The following is a 27,380-nucleotide window of genomic DNA, read 5'->3' on the forward strand; positions in this document are numbered from 1 at the left end:
AGTAAACTCTAGAGATCTGCTGTACTGAACATTTAAAATGTTGTCAAAGGGGAGATGTCATAAGTGTTCTTACCACAATAAAATAAAATCCTTAAAAAGAATATGCTATATATTTAAACTGCAATTCTACAAAGCTTACAAAAGAACACATCTAATATCTAATATGGTAAGTGCTTGAGGATGTACACATTAAACTCTTTGGAGGGAAGCACATTAGAGTAAAATGAAAAAGCACTTCTGGAACTTGGTTCCTAGGAAAAAACAGTAAAAACCAAAGGTACATTGAACCTTCAGAAAAATATCTTTAAATGGTCACCTGGGTATAAAACTTGGATATACAATGAAAGAAAGGATTAACTTATATTGTTTAATATATTTTTTTTAGTTCTGTTAATTCTCCATAATAATGAATGGAGTGAAAAGGGAATGTCTCAAGCAAAATGGCATTAGTAACTTCTCCTGAAATTATGAACTTAACTACTCTTCTAAGTTGAACATTAAAGCATACCCACTGTCCATATCCAAGTGCAAAGTTCTAACCTTCTACAAATAAATTAATGCAAAACGGTTAATACTTGTTTTCTTTTTTAAATAAACAAAATAATTTATAGTCACAGAATATATCTACTAGAAAGAAATGGTTTTTTAATATCATCTTTAACATATTAAAAAAACAAAAGCAACAATTCGATAAGGATCCTTCCATTGTTCTTTATACAGATTTAAATGCTGTCATGTAATTTATCAGATACATTTATAATCAATAACCTTCCAATCACTGAGTTTAGAAATTACAGTATTCACTGAGCCAAACTCTCTCACAAAATAAGGCACAACTACATAATCACACATAGTAAACACAATACAAATAATGAATCCAACAACTAAACAAGAAAATCTTCATGCAAAACTATCTACAGAAGCTATGAATATATGATCCAGTTCAAGGAAGCACAGAATGTCATATACATTAACTGCATCATGTTACAACAAATTCAGTACTTCTACACAAAGAATTTAACTATTTTGAATTCTATTTTATACAATTTTACATAAATTTAGTAAGTTTATGCACAATATTCACATCTGCAACAATAACAAATTGATCATTAAAATTCAGGCAAAGGGCAATTAAGACACAATGATGTGTGGCACATTTTAACTACAGAATACCATTCATCAAGCTCATGTCTAGGAATGCTAAATTAATGGCACATTTAAATCTTATGGGTCAAATCATCCATGGTTTTATAGCCAAAGTGCATTTAAAAAAAAAACTGCTAATCAAATAGGTCATGAATATCAAAATATATGATCATAATTTGCTCTCCACTTAAAAGCTAAACATTTTTATGCAACTGCAAATTTTAAAAAAAAACACTGGTTTTAAAGTTCTCAAAACTATAAAATAATCATAAAGCCTTTTTAAGAGATGAGAAACTAACAAATTTGGCAGTTACCATTTAACATTACTGTGAAGAAACTATTAAACTAGCTAATTCCACATTAAGAGGTAGTTGAACAAAATGTTATTTGTACACTGCATTGAGGTTTTGTGTTTGTTTCCCTCTTTTTCTTCAAAATAAAAAATCCTATACCAGCAGCTTTGCCTTCTTTCTATTAAAAAATTCCGTGGGTAAAGTTTACTGTACACTAACCCAGCAAGACTTGATTTTAACTCACATTTCTGTGCTGGGGTTTGGAATTTACTATCTCGTGATGCCAATATGCTTTGCTTTAGAGCCAAGAGCTGGGAGATGCTCTCTGTGCCCGCTCTAACTCACTGACAAATAATACCAACAGACATCTAAAATGTAGAGCCAATAAGGACTCAAATGATGACTTTTTAATTAAAAGAAAAAGAAAACCCTTTAATTTTTGTGTCCAAAACACCGTACACTGGTGAGAGTTTAACAGCAAAAATATTAGGTTTCATTTCTAATATTACGACTATAGTAGCCTAGGGTAAATTATTCGGGATCTATGAAATGAAATTAGCTAGATAAAACTTAGAAAATCACTCAAACATATATGGTTTTACTTATTCTCCCCATAGGTTTTTTGTGAGTATATGAGTAGGGAAACAAGACATGGAAAAGGGCTTCAGTGCACCCAATTAGGAGATGAAGTGAACAAATATTCTAATCCAGAAGAATTCTCATGAAGTTTTATCATCTTAAAAAAAATAATAAACAGTGGTGCTGTGAATATCTATTTTTCCAACACATTTATTACATTACCTATATGTAAAAGTATAGAATTAAGACTATTTGAAAGGATTTATAAGTATATGAAAATGCATAATTTTAGTTCACTTTATATTATCCAACTATTATTTTTAATAAAGAGCCATTGTATTTCTTCATTAAATATGTTCAACGACATATGTTTATCAAGTCTAGGGACTCAATCAGGGTCCTTAACAGCTACTGACAACAGGGTTTACTTAAATGGGTTTTTTTAATAATTAAATGAATATGTGGCAATCTCTCTTAGTTTATATGTTGCAAGTATAGCAGAAACATAATAATTTCATTTCAGCATGATATTTGAAAGCAAGTATATATTATAAACTCTTTATTGTAAATGAAATATTAACTCCTATCCTTCCTGCTACTATCACCAAATGACTGTGCTGAACAAATGCATAACTGTCCATTTCCTCTCTAGAAAGAGCAATAAAACCAATATTAATGACTTCTCTCTTCAGATGTTTTCCAATTTTCCAAATTATTAGAACCATAATTGAAGTTCAGTTTCATTGTTCAGCATACAAATAAGCTAATTTTTAATTATCCTTAATTAGCCATTCTGCTTCAGTTCTGACTGTAACTTTGGGATCCCTAAATACGTTTTCAGTAATACTTTATTCTCCAGCTGTTACTTTAAGGTAATTTCACAACATTATTTTTGCAAAGTAAAGAGATTTACCTGTTGATATGGAACCCCAAATTGAGAACCATTTTAAATTTAAGCCAAGTTCACAACTTTTAAAAATTCTTCCGTATTTGGTAAGAAGAAAATATAAAGTAGAATATTCAATATCTCCTTTCCATTTTGTATTTTGTTTTCACAGATGAGACTATAGCAATATCAGTTACTAGCTTTAAGATGCAAAATTATAAAACAATTGCAATGAAGGAAAGCTGAGCTATGCTCAGAAAGGTTAAACCAAATAAAGGAGAAAAGAAAGTCCATTTAAAAAGCAGACCGATTCCTAAAGATGCTGGAAAGACAAACTGAGGGTGAACATGAAGGCTAGCCTCAGAAGACTCCCGTTTAGAAGAATCTGAGAATAGGAACAGTATACAATTATGTTTCATCTTCCAACTGGAGGTCAGGGTGGGAAGCTGTGTAGGATTCTTAATGGAGACTACGTGGGAGTTTAAACACGAGATAGAAAAAGACAAAAAGAAAAATTAACCCTAATCTTTAAAATACAACCCCAGAATAACCATAAAGCACGCAAAATGACTTTACAGAGGTTTTCATAAAATCCACCCAAGAGAATTTAATCAGTATCGTTAAAACAAAAACCATGTTTGAATTCATGGTTAATACATATTTCAACATAAACTGTACTTAGAACACTTGAGTAGTAAATTTATAACATAATAATGCAACTCAGCTATGGACCTATATATAAGAAAAAAAGAAAGTTTTATAGTTCTGTGCATGACTTCACAAAGAGAATATTTAATATAATCAATGTGTTATTGTGCAACATATATGATGTGATAACATCATCCATGTACATTTCTGTACACTAAATTTGGAAGAAAATAGAAGCTATGGAAGTGTATTCATGTGATTTGTGAACAATGAAATTATATTTAAAAAAATACATTGCTATTTTCCATCCAAAGTTTATTTACATTTCATTGGCTAATTCTAAACTTGGCATGAAAGCTGTTCCGGGGTTAAATGGAAAAAAGTAATGAAAGATGAGCCCAAGTCTCACAAAAATAGAAGAGTTTTACTTGATATTGATAACATTCCAAAATATACCAATTCTAATTTGGTCTAGTATTGCAACCACTGTCCAAATCAAATAGTAGTCCAAGACCTCTATTAAGTGCATTTATTAAAAATCTAATGTTAGTGTAATATTACTCTGAAGTTGTGATAACCCACTATCCCTGCAAGTCATTGAAACATGCATCACAGACACGAACAGGCTTCTTGGAAGAAGGAGTTAAGGCATTTTTGGCTGAACATTCAGCACAGAAGATATTCCCACATTGTCTGCAGTGATGCTGTAAATGACAAGAATTAAACAATTTCAAGCATTAAAACTATACCAAAAGCATTATGAGACTATAAGAATATTGCAAACTGCACTGTGAAGGTATATTAACTTTCAAGTGATTAGTGTATGATTTAATAAAATAATATTTGAATATGTCAATTTAATCCCTTAGTTATATTGAATGCTTCCTATTTATCAGACACTATGCTAAACATTTTATATGGATTTTATCATGGAATTATCAAAAGAAACTTAGGAGGCATTTAAAAGTGTTAATAAAGCAACTCTATCAGATGAAAAACTTCTTATTTGCCAAATGTTTCAGGCATAATTTCTCCAGCAGGGACATAAACTTGAAACATCACATGATGGTATTATTTAGAATAAACTTTTTTAATCTCTGCTTTTTCCTTCTTTAAAAGAACCCAATGATGACTTAAACATATGAGTTTAATACTGGCACACTGGTTCAGAAAATGATTATTCCAGAGAGTAAGTCAGTAGGAAGGCAAAGACTGATTTTAAAACTAAAATTGAAATACGTATGCTAACCAAAAACTAGACTGTATGAAATTTAATTATTCTATGTAGTTGCAAATGAAAATTAACCAATAAATGGAAAAAGTTTTTAAATCTGTCAAATGCAGGACTATTCTGATGGTTAAAACATTAATTATCACTGAGGAATAAAATCCAAACCACAGCAATATGAACACAATCATTTACCCGTCTTACTGTTACTGAAAAGCCTTTCCCACAGGCCATACAGTTTTGTACTTCATTGTCTTCCGCCCACTTTCTATTCAACGCTTGCGTATGTTTGATCTATTAAAACAAAAGTTTCAATACATTATAATATTCAACATTTTAAAGAATGATAGATAATTTCTAATTTGGTGCCCAAGTTTTATAAAATTTTGACTATATGCACCATGGCATAAAATTTTTAACATCAGAAATTCTTCAGTTAACTTCCATTGTCAAAAGGTGCTACATTCTTAAGTCTGAATGACCAAAAATAAATAAATAAAGTGAATCAAATTTTACTCCTCAAAGGCACTGGTAATCTTTAACTTTTGGTGATTTCCCATCCATTCTAACCCTAATGATCAATCCCCCTCACGACTCTGAGCACATTCAGGTCACTTCTTTAACACATAGCGACTTATCTACTCCTTGATATTCTTGAATTTTTCCCGCACTGACAATTCGTGACCGACACGGCTCTCTGGTAATCCCTAGGGTCTCTCAAGACAATTTCTTTCTCTCTCATATTTAATTACCCATAACACCTACAATACTGCTGCACAGACAGTAACCATTCAAATGTATTTATTAAACAAATGAGTTTTTGTAAAGGTTGAAAATATGCTTTTCACTAAGAGGTAAAGTCTAGACTAAAACACTGCCTCACAGCACCCGGGACTCACCTGAAGGGACTGATTTTCTCGGCCCAGCTCCTGCACTGCTGCAGTTGTGTTGTCCAGCTTTCTCTGCAATTCTAGCACTCTGGTTTGAAGCTTTTCTATTTCACCTTCTCCTTTAAGACACCTAGAATAGATTGCCAAGAGATAATTTTTTAAAAATCATTAAAGACCCTTCTAGAACACAGATAATGAACCACTTCAGTAACTTTAAATATAACGCATTAATTCCAACTATCTGATTGTTTTAAGGGTTAGTTTCTAACATGGCTACTTAAATATCTGCAGGAGCTATGCACTTTTCTCAAGATTTTTCTTCTATTTTAACAAATGTGCAATATGACAATCTTTTTATCCTTATAATGGAGACAAACTAATGTTACTAGACATCAATCACCTTTCTAGTAGTGCCCTCCTTTCATCTTGATTATTCTGAACCGTTGCTTCCAATACTGCAATTTCACCCCGTAAGTCATCCGTCTGCTTCTCGAGCTCACTAACTCTCCGTTGACTGGACTGCCACTCCTTCTTTACAGTGCCCAGGTTTTCATTTAATGCTGTAATCTGCATGCTAAGTTTAGTTTCATTTTCTTCATACTTCTTCATTCCGGCTTCCTTTTCTTTTATTTCAGAATGCTGAGAAAAGGAAAAAGAGTGGGGAAAAAATTATCACAAAAGTAGTGCAAAATAAATTTAAGATAGTTACTGAATTTAAAATACTGGCAACATAAATAATATTTCTTCAGGAAAGAAGACAGGAGAATCTATTTCTTTATACACTAATAAAATTGATTCCACAAACATTTGTATAATTTGAACTGGTTCAAAGGCCATAATGCTGAAATGATGGTCAGCAACCCTCTTATAAGATCAAGCTAAGGTAAAGCAATTCGAGATTTTCCTTTTTTCCACTAGAGCGAGGGAAGAACATATGGTTAGAGACAGCAAAGTGCCCTGAGACAAAGCTGACTTTTTATGTCTCAAATTCCATACGTTTCCTTTTGCCTCTATCAACCTACCAAAAAACAATACAAACCCTTTAAATCACCATGTCAACTTGAAATTGCAATTCTTCAACTAAAACATTCAGCAGTCAAGTTTATCTAGGGATATTTGGACTTAATTCAATAGCCAGATGAACAGAGGAAAGCCAGATGCTTCCCATTTGGCGTGCACAACTTAGGGAAGGAAGAGTAAAATTTGGTCATCATAATTCCAAACTGAGTTTCCGTTCCCCCTTATCAACATCACTTTACCCAGACAAATGAGTTTAACATGGCTGGCATTCACAACATTTACCTCAATTTACATAGCTGTGGGTTTGTTTGTTTTTCTGGTACTAAAAGTGTTCTTATTTTTTTGAATTACGTTTTATTGGATTTTCACTTACATAAACCAAAATGTAATTACAGAATAAAATATATCCAACGACATGTCAGCTATTTAAACAAATCAGATCTCCTTTCTTAGTCAAAAATTAAAATGTGAGGTGAGCATCTGAATGATAACTTCTAAGTAGAAAAATTTTCTCTTACTGGATTTACAAAATCAATTACAACACACACCTCGCACCATTAACTTACTGACCAGTTTAGCTTCCTTCTCAGTAAACTCTTTCTTCAGCTCATCTTCTTCCTTTTTCATCTGCTCTTTCAGCATTTGCTGGTTTCTCTTCTCCTGTTCAAGGGCTCCCTTCAGGGAATCTACTTTCCCTTGAAGCTCTAATTTCTGCTGAATCAAAAGCTGTTTGGCATCCTTGAGATTTGTTACCTCCTGTTGAAAAAGTAAGGCCAAAAGTAAACCATCCTTTATAATGAATATTTCAAAATGTAGCTGAAATTTATGCAACTTATCACAACAATATACACAATATGGATTTTAGCCTCTTCTCTTATGAGATTCTTAAAGTTCAGTATATCAAACAACTGGTGAGAAAGATGCAAGATTATTTACTTCCTGCTCAACAATCATTTAAATTCAAGTGATACTTTGCATGGGTATGTTTTGATTAAATTATGTAAGAATTTTCTACCCACTATTTTCTTTCTTCACTTAGCAAGCATTTATTGGTCACCATTTAGGCATCACATAGCGTGTTAGGTTCTAAGGGGATGTATATAAAGATGAATTATATACATTCTCTGCTTTAAAGAAGTCACAGTCTGGAAGAACATAATGAAATAGAGCTAATTAATTATAAAGCAAAATGGTAAGTATACTGATTGACATAAAAGGTATTATAAGACCACTGAGGAAAGAATCGAATCTTTCTATAAAAAAACCAAATAACATTTTACAAAGCAAACTATAAACAATTAGTTTCTTCATCTGGCACCCTAGCTATGCTTATGACAGCAAAAATGTTCAAAACAAGCGATTATTCAAGGATTTTAGGAAGAAAAACAATTGAAAAAACAGAATCCCTTAAAATTTTGATTCTAAACTCTTACATATTTTGAAGTTTACTATCTACAAGCATAATTTTCTAAATCAATAGCTCTCTTGATTATCATCTCAAAAAAAATCTAAACTTTCAGGTTACTTTTCAGTAATTTGAAAATAAAAGTAACATAGTTTCAATATGTGTATAGATATTATGCAACACAAGAGCACACTGACAGCAAGAGTATTTGTCAAAAACAAAAAACAATGTGCCAAGCACACAGTAGGTTCTCAATAAATGAATTTTTATATATATTTTTTTCTTTTTTCAATTTAAACAACAGTAATAGAATACAGAAGGAAGAACAATGATTATCTTAACATACCTTTATGCTCTCCTGCTTGTGGGACTTGAGTTCTTCACTCAATTTAGCAATGTCTTTTTCTTGTCTACACTTAATTTCCTCTATCTCTGCCAATTTAGATTTTTCATTTACTAGTTCTTTCTCTTTCAGTGCCTGTAGAAAAATGATTTATCGAAAAATAATTTTAAACTACTTAACTGAAAATTAATGTAAGAAAAATGGTGCTACTATTTATGACACTGTCTCTGTTCCTTTCTACCAAAGTTCACTTGAGCAAACTGCTTACCTTCTCTTGCCTCTGTGTCCTTATTTATACAATGTGAACAATAATAACAAGATCATTATAAAGATTATATAATTATAGTTAATACTGTAAAATGAATAGTGCCTGGCCACAGTAAGAATACTATAAAATTTAGCCAGAACTACCATTCTTACTCTTATTAATACTATTATCATTGTTATTATTATTACTAGCATTATCTTTACATAAGGCAACTAACTAGGAGCATTGTATATCATCTAATTTAATCTCTATACTAGGAAGCTCTTTTTAATCCTCATTTTATAGGTAAAGGAACAAAGGCTTAGAAAAGCTAAATAATCTATTAGAGGTAGAGCCAAAACTAAAACAAAGTCTGCTTGATCTAAAGCCCTTGCAATTAAAGGCCTATAAATTACAGTTCTGTTAGAATTTTCTAAACTTGAGGCACAAATCATGAATTTCATTTCAGCTTCACCAGCCCCACTCCCACAAAAATATCCTTCGATTTTTTTAACTAACGAGAATTTCAGGAATGGCACAATTTAGATATACCAAGAACCTCAGGAATTGTACACTTCAGAATAATATCCTATCAGCTGATGGAAATGTATGATTTCAACTATGAAACCAAAAATAAAATGCTTCCTAGAATCTGAATTTCTCTTTCACATAGAATTTTAACTGATTTTTAAATGTACTAGTTATATAATACAATGCTTTCAACTTTATAGCTTAGCATCATTTGTACAAAATTCATCTCCTATTCCCCTTAGAAAAAGCTGATTCTTAATTTTAAGAATTCTTAACAAGCTTAAGAATTGTTTCTAGACCTTTTTATCTCGTTCACACATCTAGAAGATAACATGTTATATGAGAAGTGGTTGAGGGTCTATATCATCTGTTTTTGAATAACCAACGGCCTATGGTATAAAAAATAGATTTGTTTGTAAAACAAAAAAGAACAGTAAGAAAAATGGGTAGAAAGAACAAGAAGGCTATAAGAAGTACTTCCTAGCATTAAAATTCCAATTACCAAAAGAGTTTCATCAGAAACTAGAAGTCAATCTGAGAGAGCTGTTGAAAACAAAGGTGAGGCCTGTACTGGGTAATAGGTTTGACTAGATGATGTCTATGGCCATTCAACTCTCAGATTCTAGACTTAGTCAGAAAATGAAATACCTTTTCTTTTTGAATATCCTGTAGTGCTTTACACTGCTCCTTTAATTGCTGTTCTTTCTTTGCTGAATCCTGCTCCAAAGTAGTCTTGGCAGTCTTCAGTTCTTGAATCAATTTATTTTGGTTTCCAATTTGATTTCTGTTTGAAATCAAGTCCTCCTGTGCTAGAGAAAGCTTCTCCTCTACAGACTTAAAAAAAACAATTTCCCCAAATTATTATGTCTTTTTTTTAGCAAATTTCAACAGAAACATAACAGTTAACATTAGCATACTGAAAAGCAATACACTATAAAGAGAGAATATGTCATGCCCTTCAGTAACATCACGTAAAAGAGAAAGAATGCTAGATAATTAACTCTCTTGCCTAAGGATAACATTTCTAGCATAAAATACTTAAAACTGAAGCAATTCCCAAACCTCTAGAAATAATCTATAACTATCTACTCGCTAAGTGATATGAAGGAATATCAACTAGGTAGGGACCATACCAAACACACTCAGAAAACATATATGTTGGTTAGAGAAAAGACATGGGGAGACATGAAAAAAAAAAACAATTTAAAGAGAAAGATAGTTAGATGTTATGTTACGTATACATAGGTTTTGTAGGGTCAATGATGCACCTTGATCTGCTAAAACCTTTAATAAACAGAAAGAGTTTTCTGTCGTGGAAAAAAAAAAAACTGTATTTCACATCTGCCAACCTGATCAAGTGAACTAAAAGGAAAGTCAACCGGACGTCTGAGGCTCTATTTCCGGCAAGGCCATCACCCCATCCTCTTAATTTCCCATCTATGTGGTAGAAGCAGCATTGTTAGTTAACACAGCCCACAGACTGTTCTAAGGCCCAAATATTTTGAGAAGCCAAAGCTGGGGTAAAGAGCAAGCTTCTTGACCAACCAGTAACAGGTGGGTAATGGACATGGCAGGAACCTTGCCAGTCTCAGCTGCTATTGCTAAGAATCAGCAGAGAAGCAAATTAACTCTAAGATGCTCTTCTACCATCTAGAAGTTGTTCATCTTTCTTACTCTGGCGAGAGTAGTTCCTTTGAAAAGGAGGCAAAAGATATGACTAGGAAGGATCCCTGCTGGCTAGACTTGGTTATGGTAAGAATCCAATAAAAAATAGATTAAAAAAAAGAATGAATGAATGAAGATGTTATTTAGGGGCTTCTTAAGCTTTCTGAAAGAGAAAGTTTATTCTTTACAAGTAACCCAGCTCAGAAGTCTTTCTGATATACATTAAATTTCAATGTTCAAAGGCTTCCAGTAGAACACTAAGAACCCTAAGGCTTCCATTTCAGGAAAGATCTAAAGTCATATAGTTCTTTGTTAATCAAGCAGCCAACCATTAATTGAGTATACCACTAAGATAAACAGGAGAGTAAAAAGATGGTCCTTGACATAAAGGAGCCAACTACATAGTCTGAAAAACACAACCAGCATGGAAAATGAAGCTGTATAGGGTAGTAGAGCATGTGCTATGTGTCAAATGCACAGAAAAACTATGCAGGTGAGAGCTCCCTGTGCAATGTGCTTACAGAAGGTTCCGTGGTGCACGTGGGAACTGACCTAAATATCACACAGAGGGAGAGCGATTTCAGGTAAGAGAATAAAATTTGACACAGCCTAGTCCACACAGTCTACAGCAATTGTAATTAGGTAACAGAGGTCCTGATCTAATGCTAAAGAATACCAAGGCTTGCTAGATCCTGAAAGCAACAGCACCCCCAATCTCTGCCCACGAGAACTGCAAAATGCCCATGGTTTAATAATGGCCTGTAAGAAATGCAAATCAAAACTACACTAAGATATCACCTTACACCCGTTAGAATGACAAAAATATCTAAAACTAATAGCAACAAATGTTGGAGAGGTTGCGGAGAAAAAGGAACCCTCATACACTGCTGGTGGGAATGCAAACTGGTGCAGCCACTATGGAAAACATTATGGAGATTCCTCAAAAAGCTAAAAATAGAACTACCATACGATCCAGCCATCCCACTACTGGGTATTTATCCAAAGAGCATCAAGTCAGCAATCCCAGAAGTCCTGTGCACCCCAATGTTTATTGCAGCACTGTTTACAATAGCCAAGACGTGGAAGCAACCTAAGTGCCCATCAACAGACGAATGGATAAAGAAGATGTGGTACATATATACAATGGAATACTACTCAGCTGCAAAACAGAACAAAATCATTCCATTTGCAATAACATGGATGGACCTTGAGAGAATTATGTTTCTCAGCAAGAGAAAGATAATCTGTGTATGACTCCACTCATATGAGGAATTTAAAACTATGGACCAAGAACAGTTTAGTGGATACCAGGGGAAAGGTGGGGTGGGGGGTGGGCACAAAGGGTGAAGTGGTGCACCTACAACATGACTGACAAACATTAATGTACAATTGAAATGTCACAAGATTGTAACCTATCAATAACTCAATAAAAAAAATAAATAATGGCCTGTAAAATTTCAGTCACAAAAACCCAGTGATTAAATCTTTAAAGTCAAGTTCAAAATCTGGACCACTCTTTTCTGAAGATGCCAAGACACATTGCTCTACCTTGCCTCTGAACATCCACCTACGTCATTCAGTAGTATACTGCCATGCATTTTAAATATTCCTTTTATTTTTCTTGTTGCAGACCACATTGTTTTCATCTGCTAGGCATCTCTTCCCTTAGGGAACTCCCCTCTCCCATTTCATGGTTTTATTGGGGCCATCTTTAACCCATCCACTCCCACTGGAATAGACAAATCCCCAAGTAGATCGACTATTAACCTTGACCCTGAATACCCCAATCACAGTATAGAAGTGTAGCTAAAAAAGAATTTCTGCAGTGTTCTGTGGTAGCTATTGTTTTTTTGTCTGCTTAACAACTTTTCCCTTCTTTCAAAATATAACTTTAGACATTTTAATTATTATTTTTCCTTGATGTCTGATGAGATGACATAAGAAAGTACTAGGTTAAGAAGATTTATATTTAGTTCTAAACTTAGGCTAGAATTTTCACTTTACTCAGGGTGCAAAATTTACAGTTAAATTCCACTTTTATCTTTCCTCGACAACAAAGGACAGCACACAGCACAGCCAATTTGAAATATCCATTCAATAAACCTAAGTATTTCATAAATAATCCAGCAGATGGTGCTAGAAGCATAGATCAGGCCAATCAGTCTTCCATTCTACTGGGGTCTTGGTATACTTCCTCAGCCCACAGAGGGCAGCCTTGACTTAGGTAGGTGTCATGTTACAAGGTTCTGAACCTCTCCCTTTTTCTCTTATACACAAGATTATGTAACATCACTGAAGCAAAAGAAAAATAACGGCTGATTCTGGTCTATAAATATCATTTGAACTTCCCTAGGAATTTACTTCTCTTTTTTAAATTAACTTCCTTAGTTCAGATACTTTGCATTTTGGAAGCATTACTATAGAATTTATCAATACTCTTATTTTATAAAAACAAATTCTAGTGAAATGATGTAAAAGAATAAAGGTTAATGAATCAGAAGAACTGAGATCTAATCATGGTTCTGTTACTGTGCAACACTAGGCCTGTCACAAACCAAGCCGGGCCTCAGTGTCCTCATCTGCACAAGGAAGCTTCGGAATAGCGGCCCTATCCAAGGCTTCCTAACACTTATAAAACTCCACAGCCTTATCTTTCCGTCTTTCTCTTTTTGTCCATATATACATTTGAATTATTCTTTCACGTATAAAATTATTAGTACACAATGTAGCTTTCGGGCATAATAAAAACTGTTGTTGGCTTAATGAAAGAATATTGATTTAAGAGATCTAAATCCTATTACTATGTTATGCTCTTGGGTAAATAATACAGCCATATAGAAAAAACAGCATGATTTCTACAGGATTTCTACAATCAATCATTAAGTTTTATTTCCTCTATCACCTAAACATCCTTCAAATTCCTCCACATTCTCCATCCTTACTATTACCAGCCTAAGTAAGCCACTATCATCTGCACTTGGACGACTGCAGTCTCCTCTTTTGTCTCGACATTCAGTCATGTTCCCCTACAATCCATTCCTTATCCTGTAGCCAGTCATTGGCCTAAAATACAAATCCAAGCAAATCCTTTCAGCAGTCCTACTGACTTTAGGATAAAGTCCAAACTCTTCCACAGAACCTCCTTGACTTTCAACAGTGTTGTAAAGAAAAAAATAATAAAGCTACTTGGAGAGCATAGTAAATAAGACACTTTCTAAATGTCAGGTGGTACTTTTTTCTTATAACAACTCTTGCTAATTTTGAACTTAAACTATATATATATAGTTGGCACTATGAAAATTCTTTTACCCAATATCCTATCTCTTTGTCAAATCACGAGTCGCCACTGATTCCCTTCACTTCCCTTGCAGCCTGTATGCTTTCAGCCCTTTGTTTCATCTTGTCTCCCCTATTAACCTCTTCTATTCCATCCTCTAACTTTATTCTCAGTTCTAACCAGCTCACACCTTGATTACTGGAATTTATGGGAGAAGGAGGGGAGACTGCCTCTTAACTAATCTCCCAACCACTAGTTTACCCCAAGTCCAATTCAAGCTGTCTGTAAACCACTTCCATGTTAAGTTGCCTAAAGCACTATTTTCTTTACTTTATTTCTCTGCTTCGACTCTTCATTTTTCCTTAAAACATCAAGTCCAATCATCTTCGCTAGTGTGAAAATTAATAAAGGGAAACTTCATTTAAAATGGAGTTGGGAGGAGCTGGCCCCGTGGCTCAGTGGTTAAGTTCGCACGCTCCGCTGTGGCAGCCCAGGATCTCGCCGGTTTGAATCCTAGGCGCGGACATGGCGCCGCTCGTCAGGCCACGTTGAGGTGGCGTCCCACATGCCAGAACTAGAAGGATCTGCAACTAAGATATACAGCTATGTACCGGGGGGATTTGGGAAGATAAAGCAGAAAAAAAAAGACCAACAACAGTTGTTAGCTCAGGTGCCAATCTTTAAAGAAAAAAATGGAGTCAGGGCGCTGGCCCCATGGCCAAGTGGTTAAGTTCATACATTGTGCTTCAGTGACCCAGGGTTTCACCAGTTTGGATCCTGGGTGCGGACATGGCATCGCTCATCAGGCCATGCTGAGGTGGTGTTCCACATAGCACAACCAGAAAGACCTACAACTAGCATATACAACTATGTACTGGGGGTCTTTGGGGAGAACAAGAAGAAGGAAAAGAAAGAAGATTGGCAACAGATGTTAGCTCAGATGCCAATCTTAAAAAAAAAAATGGAGTCGGGAGGCCAGAAAGGAGAGTCCTCATGCACTACCACTCCACGTCAATTACAGGAAGAATCATCAAGTCAGACCCCAACAGGAAGAGATGGACATTGCATCCCCAACAAGAAATCAACTACCCTAGCAACTCAGCCCCTGAGAAACCCACACAACCCTGAACTCTCCCTTTCCACCCTAGGGCTTTTGTTCAGAACAACCTCTCTCACTTTCCTCCTTTTTCTCTAAAAAATAACATTCCTCTCCTTTACTTGCTGGACTTGCTTATGGCTTTTGCTACAGGTTGCTTATTCCAAATTGTAATTCCTTCGCTATTCCCAAGTATACTCATTTTGCTGGTAAAATAACTGGCTGTTTTATTTTTAGGTCGACACTAGGCATCTAAGACATTTCACAATTTGATCCTAACCTTTTTAACCTTAACTTCCAAACACAAACCAGCACTCTAGCAAGACAATTATGTTAACCATCTCCTGGCTTTGCCCATTCCCACTGCAGCAAATGTGCCCCTGAGTGAAATGATCTTTCTTAGGACTGTCTATATATTCAAATTCTATACATCGTTCAGGACCTGGTCAAGTCCTACCTCCTTCATAAAGCCTTCATTATAACAATCTATGAATAAAATACAGACATAGTATATTTATATACATTATATACATAAATATTCTGTGATTTTCAACAGAATCTTTCAATAATGAACTTTAAATTAAACAAACAAAAAATCCAAATGTAGGAAAGAAACAAAAAGCATAGTATTTCGCCATGACCGAAAAAAAAGAGAAATGGCTGGATCTTCTGTGAGAGAACACAAATGTTCCATTTCCCTTAGAGAATTGATACCTTAACACTACATAAAAATTGTTTACTCTTTTCCATATCCTTCATTTTAATAAATGTGATACTTTACCTAATCAAATAGTATTGCCAAGGATGAAGTTTCCATATACGTTTAGATAATCAAGGTTAAGTTTACTGTGAGCTATAATCTCCTACTTTTAATCAGTAAGCATTCTGATAGTCTTGGGAAGAGGACCGATATATAGAACTAAAGTCAACATTGTGGGACAAGCATCAGTAAAATTGCGCGCATTTTCACAAGTGGTTTACATTTATAACTCCCTAGATTTTCTAATACCAGTCCTTTCTAAAAGTTATTTTTTTTTTTACATAAAGACAGCAAAGTCCTCAGATAAGGTAATAATGTGGCGATTAACATATTTCTAAAGTATTTTACTACTATACATTGTTTTTGTTTTTTTTTTGAGGAAGATTAGCCCTGAGCTAACAACTGCTGCCAATCCTCCTCTTTTTGCTGAGGAAGACTGGCCCTGAGCTAATATCTATGCCCATCTTCCTCTGCTTTATATATGGGACACCTGCCACAGCATGGCTTGACAAGCAGTGTGTAAGTCTGCACCCGGATCCGAACCAGCAAACCCCGGGCCGCCAAAGCAGAACATGCACACTTAACCACTGCACCAGCGGCCAGCCCCTATATGCTGTTATTTTTAAATGGCTATATTTACAAATGTACTTTGTTATAATATAAAATAATTTAATTTTTAAAAAGCATGCTACTCCAAAAATAATAATTTGATAGAAAACAAGCATGATATTCCACAAATACTAATGTTCCCTTAGCTGTTTGGGTTCAAATCAATCATTTAATGAATGTCTATAAATAACTTATTGGGTTTATATGATACAATATAGTTTACTTACCTTAAGATCTTGCCTTGTGGCAAGAAGCTCAGATTCCTTCCCATAGAAATCAGACTGAAGCTGTTTTAGATTTTCCTGACTTTTTTCATAGGTGTTTTGTAACACTGATATTTTCTCTTTCTCTGCTGCGAGTTCCTGTGCCGCCTGTGTTGACTGCTGTTGCAGTTTATTCTCAAGTTCTGTCTGAAACATACAATAGTTATTTAAAATAGTATGCATATCAAAACCAGTTACAAACACAAAATGAAATCCACACAACTGAGAAGATTCCTGAGAACAAAGTGAACTGCATTTATGCCCTAAAATTCTTCTAATTCAATAAAGAATAACTTACTTACGTTATAGCTACAAAGTTAAAGAATTACAAAATCCAACAAGTCCCAATTTAAAAACCAAAAAATGAAAAAGCAATTAAATAAAGAAAAAAGCATTTCTCTAGGAAGTCCTAAGTATCTAGGTATGAACTTAGGAAATCCTTATAGGTCATCTTTATTAACATCAAGGCAGAAAAAGAAAATCTCACAAAGGTCCAACTCCTCTAAACTCTCAACTTGTCTTTGGTCTTTAAGAAGATTCAGGAGATAATGTACAAATCATGACATAACTAATATATATGAAAATAATTTAAAAATATGAAAATAAGCACGTGGCTTTTAAAATAAACATTCTATTTGAATGAAACTGTTGTTGAGGTCACCAGTGACTTTCCTGTTCCAAAATCCAACATTCATGTCCTTGTCCACGCATTACTTGACCTTCCAGCGGTACTTGAAATAACTGATGATGTTCCCTCCTAGCAACATTCAACCTGGTTTCCAGGGCACTTCATGTTTTAGGTTCTCCTCCTACCTCACTGGTCATTCCTACTTAAAATCTTTTATAAGCTCCTCTTCTTCTGTTTGATCTCTTGATATTGTAGGACACTAGGGTTCTGTTCCTGGTCTCAATTAAGGTTTAAAATATTGTTTATTTACAACTGACTCCTGAATTTATGTCTCTAGCTCCAACCTCTCCACGTGAACTCAGGCTCATTATATCCAAGTACTTCCCTGACATCTCCACTTGACTGATGGATACATATCTATCTCAAGTGGAGTTCTTGATTCCTGACAGCAACCCTGCTCAACAAAGAGCTGCTACTTCCCCCAGTAAAAATGGCCATCTATCCACCTGCACACACTGCAAACCTAAAGTTATCCTTGATTCCTCTTTCTCTCATCTCCCATCATCTAATCTATCAGCAAGTCCTAATGACTCAACTTCCAAAATATATTTCTAAATCATCCACTTCTAACACTTGACTTCATGCCATCACCAAGTACCGTCTGAACTACTGCAATAGTTTTTCAATGCCTTCCCTGCTTGCTCCTTTGTCTCCTCTTAGTTAGATCGCACCACTCTCTGTTGAAAATTCTCCAATTGATTCTAATTGTACTCAGAACAAAATGTATCATTCTCTCTTATCTTACAACCTACAAATTTGCAAGTACATGCTTTGGCCCGTCTGCTTCTCTGAGCTCATCTCATATTACTCTTCCACTCTCCCATTATACTTAACCTGTATTGGTCTTCTGTTTGTAGAAAATATCAAGCTTGTTTAGCCTTAAGGTCTTTGCACCATTTGCCTCCCCGACCTTTGTATGGCTAGCTCTTGTATTTCATGTATCAGCTCATTTCTCTTCAGAGAGGCTTCTTTGATCATCCAACCTTTAGCTGAACTCTGTCCATCACTGTCTATCACATCGCCCTGTTTAGTTTCTTCACCCAAGAAAGTATAAGCTCCACAGGAACAGGTTCCTTGCCTGTTATGGCTAGAGCTCCAACACCCAGGATTGTGTCACGGCATAAAATAGGTGCCCAGTAATATTTCTTGAATAATGAGACAAATAGATTAGAGGTGGAGAAGCCTGGGAAGTCTACTAAGAGACTATTGTAATTGCCCAGATAAGAGAAAAGGACGGCCTGAACTAAGACTGTGGCAGTGGGAAATGAGAAAAGGGGATGGAGTCAAGACAGCTAGGAGGCACACTGACAGGAGGAGGTGCTGACTGTCTATGGAGGAAAGGAGGGTTCTTCTCCTTGTATATCATCTAGTAACATGTCACCTCTCTTTCACTTCCTCCAGTTGAGATTCTTCATGATGAAGAATTCCTGGACATCTTTTTTCAGGTTGAAGACTATACCACACTTACACATTTTCTTTTATAGAATACGACTTCTTTTCTTTAACACTTTTTTCACAAATCTAGTTTTCTTTCTCTTTAATCACCATTATGGCTCTCAACTAAGCCCTCTGCAAAGTCTCAATAATGACCAAATGGCTCTTTGGGCATTTGGGCCTTCATTATCTTTACTCTGGCTGACAGACTGATTCATTCATTCATTTAAAAATTATTGATAGCTTATTTGTTAAAAGACACAGTTCTCTGACTTTGAAGAACTCAAATCTATTAATGGAGAAGTTAAATTAAAAACAAAAACAGATCAGAGGGCTGGCCCAGTGGCGCAGTAGTTAAGTTCACACATTCTGTTTTGGCAGCCCAGGGTTTGCCAGTTCAGATCCCAGATGCGGACCTATGCACCACTTGTCAAGCCATGCTGTGGCAGGCGTCCCACATATAAAGTAGAGGAGGATGGGCACAGATGTGAGCTCAGGGCCAGTCTTCCTCAGCAAAAAGAGGAGGACTGGTGGCAGATGTTAGCCCAGGGCTAATCTTCCCCCTCAAAAAAAAAAAAATTTAAAAAAAAATTAAACAAAAACAGATCAATGCAACAGTTTGATAATTGCTTTAATAGAAGTAAACCCAAAGTTCCAAAGGAGAATACAGAAGAGTCAGTCATTGATAATTTATCCTTCACAAATTGATCAGTTTTGCTCTAAAACAGATCTGATCACATTTCTCTCTTCTTAAAAGACTTTAGTCCTCCAATATTAAAAATTTTAAGTAGAAACAACTATACAACCTGACTGTGATCTGACTTCATCCAATTCTATAGTCTTATCTCCCCTCACTTCTCCACTTACCATGCACTCCAATAGCTAATGTTCTATAATGATATTTTTTAACTTTTGCAAACTTTTGTTAATACTATTTCCTCTCCTTGAAATGTCTAATGTCCTCCTCCTTTTAACCTTTCAAAATTATAATCCTCTTCAAAGGCCCAGTTCAAATGCCAGCTTCTCTAGAAAACCAGTCAAAATTTCCATTAAGTTCTAATTTTTCTTATATTTCTGTTTGCATTCTTGTTTCATTCTCCTTTATATATTACAGTTTTCTTTTTCTTTATATACCTGCTGCCTCATTAAATTATAAGCTACTTGAGTATAGGGGGCCATATCCTATTCATTCTGTATTCCCACACAAGGTTTTGAATAAAGATGGTGCAGGGACTGTTGACTTACAGGCTGCTTGCTGGATCCTTGATCAGTGTCTCCCAAACAATCATATATATACATTTATCATATATATATATATACATGAAATGTGTATACATGTGTGTATGTTTCACATATATGTATATAAGTATGTACACATATACATCTATACCCATTTAAATTTTATCTTTGTTTTTCCTACTTCACTGTGGGGCAGTGACAATTTTGTCACGGACCATCACTGCATGGTCTACCATTACAATTACACTGACACTCTCAGATCATAGTTTGCTATATTTCCATATAATATCCAACAACTATTTTGCTTCCACACTGGACACAGTACTAGGTACTTTAAATACATTATCTCAATCTTTACAATAATTCTATGACTCAATTATATTTAGCACAGAAAGATGAATCAATTCCTTGTGATCAGAAACCTATTATATGTCACATAAAATTTAAATTCAGAACTTCCTGGCTCCAAAATTTATGTTCTTTCCATGATGTTAAACTGTTCCCCAACAAAACCAAACTATTCTTGCTTTTCAATGATTTTCCAGTTACTCTAAATTTCAAGTTTAATTTACAGACTGACTATCCACTCAACACTCCTGAAAATGTTGTCCTCCCCAAGGTTAAGAAGTGTGTTCTTTATTCTAGCATCTATACACAAACAGAAGTGAACTACTGCTATGGCTGGATGTTTGGGTCCCTGCTAAATACCTATGTTGAAGCCTAGATCCCCAGTGTGAGGTATTTGGAGGTGTGGCCTTTCAGAGGTCATTAGGTCATGAGGGTGGAGCCCTCACAAATGGGATTAGTGCCCTTATGTGAAGAAACACAAGAGAGATCATCTCTCTCAGCCATACGAGGATACAGCAAGAAGGCAACTGTCTACAAGCCAGGAAGTAGGCCCTCACCAAACAAGGGACATGCAGGGTGCCTTTATCTTGGACTTTCAAGCCTCCAGAACTGTGAGGAATAAATGTTTATTATTTAAGCCACCTAGGCTAATAGTAATTTTGTTATAGCAGTCCAAACTAAGACAGCTACCAATAAGAACATTTCCTTTAAATCTCATAATCTTTAAGGTGTCATCTAGTAAAGCTGTGGAAAACATAAGCAATATACGTTAATCATAAATCTGAAAGAAATAATATTGTAATTAATAAAAAAGAAAATGTGCTAAAAATTGTTTTTGTAATTCATTAAGTTGTGATGCTATCAAAATGAAGATCTGGGGAATACCTGGATACTAGGCTAATAGATTTTGCAAAAAATGACCTCAAGATATCAAAGCAAAAAAAAATACATATTGTGATAGTTACATCTCGACTTATGATTATATATGGTAACACAAAAAAAGATAGGTAAGTCTGTCTACTCTTGTTTGTGCTATTAAAAAATTACGCTTTTTTAAAGTCGCACAACAGTAATTTTAAAAACCGTTGTCAACATAAAAAGCCTAATTGTGGGGTTAATTTTTTTCCCCAGTAATACAACAGCCAACTCTTAATGACATGACATTTTGTTTGTTCTAGATACTAGAGATTTTTACTTCCCTCTTCTCCATGGACCAATTAACATGCACATACCAACAATGGGGAAAAACTCACTTTGTTCAAATACTAAGTACAATCCATTTTTATCAAATCTTGGCCTGGACAAACTTTAAAACATATTTAAGAATGAGAAACAAATGCTGAATAAATTAGAATAGGTTTGGAAATGGAAACCATTATGATGTAACTTAAAATATCAAAAAATTATAACTATATGAAATATACACTACTGAATTTTCTTAATATATCCCATTTTGTAATTTTTATTCTTGAGTATCTTCCCTTAATAAGGATAATTTATTTTTAAATTCCTTTAAAATTTTCTAATACACTAGAAAGGTTGTATAAATTATTCCCTTAAGTGTTAGTTATATGTTATTTTACAAAAGGGTAGTTTTATGTCTATCAAACAATTAGCGATAGAATTTTAAATAAGAATCTCACAACATGTTTATAGTGAATGAAAATGCAGACTTAGATATTTAATCATATAATTAAGTGCTTTTACACATTTAACTTAGAAAAATTTTGAGCATATATAACTTTTTCTTTGCTCCAACTCATCTGTGTTAATTATCATATTATAATCTTAACTGCAAAGTTTCTTTCCACAAAAAGAGAATAAATATCCTATCACTACCTTCTGTGAAGTAACAATTTTAATTTCCCCGTGGAGGGCTTCAATTTGCTTTTTCTTCTGTTCAGTCAGCTGCTTTAGCTCATTCATGTTCCCCTGCAGTTGTTGCTCTTCTTTTTCCTTTTGTTTTAAAGCATTCTGGGCTTGTATGACTTGTCCCTGCATTGAACTGAGTTCCAACTTCAACTGATGAGAGGTCTAAAAGAAAATCAAATCTGTTTAGCATTCACTTTCTCATTTGACATACATTTATTGAGTACCTACTACATGCCAACCACTACTCTAGTAGAAACCACCAAGCTTGTTGGCCACAGGCAATCAGTGGGAAACCAAAAAGAAAAATTCCTGCCCTCAGGGAGCTTTCATAACTGACACTATTCACTATGAGATGACATGCACGAATAATCTTCAATATTTGTTTAATCCTACCTTCCTTTTTCACTTATAATTATATATTTGTATAGAGCTTGTAAATGAACTAGACTAGTATTCCCTTGTATCACAGAAAGTAGGAATATCAGCATCAATCTTCAGACTGCTGGAATGCCTACTGTCTTTCAAGAATATTCTCAAAATGCTAACTGAGCCTGTTGGCCACAGTTAATCAGAAAGAATAGCTCTATATTAACTATAATAAAACTAAACTCATTTTTGGCAAGTATGTTTAGTATCTGTCTGATGACACTAATCTACACCACATAATAGTTTCCTCGTTTAGAGATCTGGGGCATATTTCGCTACTACTTTGTCTTTACAATCTACTAGGATACATTTCTGTTCAAAATTAGATATCACATAGAAGTTACACTAAGGTTCCTCTGAGGCCAAGGTGAACTACTACTACCTTCTGCCCTTCCAGCCAAAGTCATGCTTTCAGTGTTTTATGCATATTTCATTAAGAACCTAATTTGAGCATTTAACAATATTCAAAGTTACTTTTGAAAAAGTTACAGTGCAATATATGGATGCTTCAGCTTATCTCCAATGCAAAGAGAAATATTTTTGGGCAAACAGGAGTTAAGTAGTGTAACAAAAATGATGTTTATGTTATGATAACCAATGATAAAGTAATAGCTAACATTTGAGCATTTATTTTATTACAGTCAATGTTCTAAGCACTTTAAAGTATATTAACCCATTTATTCCTCCTGATAATCCTATGACATAGAGTCTATGACTAGCCCCATTTTACTGCTGAGGAAACTGGAGCAAAGTGATATTAAGTAATCTGCCTAAGACAAGGCAAGACAGGATAGCTAATAAATGACACAGCCAGGATATAAATTTGGACAATCTGGGTTCAGAGCTTGGGCACTAAGCCACTTACCTGGCTAGCACTTAAAGCACAGGTATCTTCCTTCAATCAACAATCAGAATACGATCACATTAAAGACTTGTCAGCATCAGGTTTGCTGCTTTAGCAAGTCGGTCCAGTCTACGCCTGACTCTAGCCGCTAGGGGTGTGTCTTCCAAGAACGACACCCAAGCACTATACCCATTGATTTCTCATTTGCTTGTTTGTTTGTAATGAAGAGCAAGAGAAGCATTAACCATAGATTTTTCTTATACAATCATTATGTAATCATAATGATTATACAATCATTATCAAATCTATCATTAATGCAAATGTCTATGAAATAAAGAGCCCTTAAAATGCCATTTCTATGAAAAGTTTATTAAGACTTTTTTCAACTATAATAACGTTCCTTAATGTAGATTATTTAATTATAACTCTATAGCTAATTGACTCAATTCTCCACCTTTATTAATCATAATCCTTTATTTGGGGCCTTTTATTGTAAACTAGCTTAAATCTTTTTAGTAGTAGGTAGAACGTAAATGACAATTTTAAACTATGTATATACGATCCATTATATTTCAGAGAAATAAACCCTCCTTTGACTTAAATATCAGTTTGAAAATATTTTGAAAATATAAAGACCTTTTTATGCTTTACATATTTTATGTTACAAAAAAACAAAATCTTACCTCCTTCTCTTTTTCAAGTGACTTTTTCAGTTCACTCTGTTCCTTAAGTGTGCTTTCTGTCTGTACTTGAAGTTGATGCTTTAATTCTTTGCAAGTTTTTTCCTAAAAAAATGGAAACTACATTATGCAGAAAATATTGATAGTAAGTTTAAGAAGTTTGGTTTATAAGCTTAGTAAGATCCACACAAAGAAACAAACTAGAATTGTTTGGTTTAAGATGGGATAGAATCATTCATTTCAATTATAAAAACAGGTAAATATAGCAGTAAAGAGGGAGGGACAAGAAAGGCCAAGTTTCTATTATCAACCAACAGTCATAAATACTTTAGATAATATTTAGACAGTATTTTAGAACACTTTCAAAACCACATTCTTATGTCACAAAATTTACTATAATTAATCCACTTATGCTATTTTAAAGGGAGAATAATAGGATTCAAGAAAATAGAAGGAAATTTTAAAAAAAGTATTAAAACAATAAAAATCAAAAAATAATGACATACACCTTAAGAGGAAAATTGTACAGATAGAAGATGTTTTCTCCAAACTGAAAGGAACATAAGGATAACATACTAATAACATATACTTTTTTATGCTGCTAAACACTTTCACTGGCCTTCATATTGAGAACAAATAATTTTACTTTTGCTGTTACTCTGTGTTATTCTCAGTTGAAAACTTTCTGAGAATACATGCCCCTTTAAGTATTCCCTGATACTGTGAGACCTTTTTTTCTTGATAGTTTAAATATGTTCTATGGTGTCTCTAATGCATGGTATTATTCAGAGTCTTAGAATACTCAATAAAGAATTAGAGAATTTACACAGTGTGAGAATTAAAAGAATCATCAAGATCTTTCTGAGTTTTTTTCTTTTTTTTCAGGCAAGTGACCAACAATTCAACTAGTAGCTATGAGTTATTCTCTGTCCCTGAGCACAAACATGCTGCAGTCTCTCCCAAACCTAGCATCCTCCCAACAATAGGGAAGACTGTGTATTCAACTGCAGATTTCCTGGCCCTGTGGAAAACTACAGACAGAGACACCACCATCTTTTTCTCAGGTTAAGCAATCCCAATTCCTTTCCTCATAAGAACTGTTTAAAATCATTTCAATGTAGGATGAAAAGTCAATAGTGAATTAAGCAGAAAAGTCAGTACATTTTAAATAAAAATCACTTCTACTTAAGAAAGTAAATGTAAACAACTAACCAAATCTAATATAGCAGCTTTTCCTTTCTGATTTTCCTTTTCAAATTCACTTTTGGAGTTCTTCAAAGAATCAGAAACTTTTGATAATTTTTCTTTTGCTGCACAAAGCTCTGTCATTAGAGTCTCTTTCTCCATCTTCACTTTTTGTAGTTCTGTTACTGTTGTTTGAATTTTGTTGTTTAATTCCTTGTGCTGCATTTTTGCATCTTGACTTAAATTTTCAATTTCTTGTTTAAGGATTATTTTTTCTTCCTCTTGCTTGGTAAGCATTTGCTTAGTATTTTCAAAGGCTTCAGATTTTTTCTGTAGATCCAACTTTGTACTGGATACTCTAAACATTTAAAAAAGAATTTTTTAAAAATAATGCTTTTCTAATTTCTAAATTAGAAATGCATTTCTAATTTGCCATTCAAAATTAATAAGTAAATTATTACTGAGTTTTAAACCTTTCCTGTATAGTTCAGAAGTAAAAATAATAATTTAATGTCATAAAACCACATAACTGAAAAATGCCTTAGAACATCTGATCTGATGATTTTATAGATGAAGATGATTTTCCTCACGTCGAATAAGTTGGTGGTAAAGCCAAGCCCACCCAAGCCTCCTGACTTAATCCAGCCTTGTCCACCACAATGGACTCCAAGGAAAACTGTGCATCCAGGAAACCCTCTGTCACAACAGCCAGAAAAGTTTTTCCTTGTACCCTAAAGAACGTACTCACTGTGTTAACCTACTAGGATACAGAGACATGTGCCTCTTTCCTTGAAAAAATAAAACACATTATGTGTTTGATAGAGCTTAAACTTCAAAACACCTAGGGGTGACGCACAAAAAATAAAGGAAAAAATAAAAGAAATTTTTCATTTCAAACACAGAGGAAAGACACAAGATTTACTTTAGTTTTAGAACCTCAGAGATTATATAAGAGTTTTATCATTTGTCCCTTAACATAAGTTTTCTACATCTGAATGAATAAGCTCTAAGAATGAAGAAAAGAAGATATAGCTTTAGAAAAGTTCAACTAAAGAGTTTTATTGTTTTCATAAAAGGGATGAAATTATGCATATTATATACCAAAAGAAAAACTCACAATAAAGATCAACCATTTTTTTAAAGTGAAAATAAAACCAGATGCAAAGTATTATTTCTAGAACGCATACTATTTCCAATGTACTTTATAATCAGTATACATTCAACAATATGTTAAAGAGATGCTGTTAAAAGATGTACTAGCCACCTATTTGAAGTTGGGTATTAATACACTACCAGAACTGTGTTTATACCTTGAAATTTTCCAACTTTTAGTCTCAGAAACTTACTTTTACTTTCTAAAATGTAGCTAGAAAAGAAGTTGTTAAGATCATTCATAGGATACTGTACCTCACTGGTTTTTAAAGGTCTAAATAGAAAAGTCATTATACTAATATTATTTTATTATTTTACTATACTTAAAATCCCTGTCAAGCAACCCTAAGTTTAGGACTTGATATATTTTTTACTATGCTACTTAACTTCCCTGTAAATAATTATTATAAAATCATAAGATTATGTGAATTAAGGAGAGAAAAACAGAAATAAAGGATTGCATAGTCACCGTAAAACTATATTTTAAAAAAATTACTAAAGGAAGTAATAAATAAATCCACAATCATAGGTGGAAATCTAAATACCCCTTTCTCAGAAACTAACAGAGGAACCAGAGAAAAAACCGGTAAGGATACAGAAGATTAGCAGAACACTGTCAACTACCT

General features: G+C 34.1%; 1 protein-coding gene across 5 annotated transcripts in view; it reads right to left on the reverse strand.

The window, feature by feature from the left end:
• Positions 1-625: 625 nt before the first annotated feature.
• The window catches only part of EEA1 (early endosome antigen 1), a 134,829-nt gene continuing 108,074 nt past the window's right edge, over positions 626-27,380 (reverse strand). For 4 of the 5 annotated variants that reach the window (XM_023631152.2, XM_070254482.1, XM_023631150.2 and 1 more), the window contains 11 exons: positions 25,630-25,960; positions 24,421-24,522; positions 22,435-22,629; positions 16,851-17,033; positions 9,865-10,050; positions 8,442-8,573; positions 7,261-7,446; positions 6,071-6,309; positions 5,680-5,800; positions 4,976-5,074; positions 626-4,256 (listed from right to left, as the gene is read on the reverse strand). In XM_023631152.2, the coding sequence (XP_023486920.1) occupies positions 4,134-4,256; positions 4,976-5,074; positions 5,680-5,800; positions 6,071-6,309; positions 7,261-7,446; positions 8,442-8,573; positions 9,865-10,050; positions 16,851-17,033; positions 22,435-22,629; positions 24,421-24,522; positions 25,630-25,960 (1,897 nt within the window). In that variant the 3' untranslated portion in view covers positions 626-4,133. The remainder of the gene's footprint in view (positions 4,257-4,975; positions 5,075-5,679; positions 5,801-6,070; positions 6,310-7,260; positions 7,447-8,441; positions 8,574-9,864; positions 10,051-16,850; positions 17,034-22,434; positions 22,630-24,420; positions 24,523-25,629; positions 25,961-27,380) is intronic. The other variant, XM_070254481.1, reaches the window with a different exon arrangement.

The sequence above is a fragment of the Equus caballus genome, chromosome 28 (genome assembly GCF_041296265.1).
Source record: "Equus caballus isolate H_3958 breed thoroughbred chromosome 28, TB-T2T, whole genome shotgun sequence".
Lineage (NCBI taxonomy): Eukaryota > Metazoa > Chordata > Mammalia > Perissodactyla > Equidae > Equus > Equus caballus.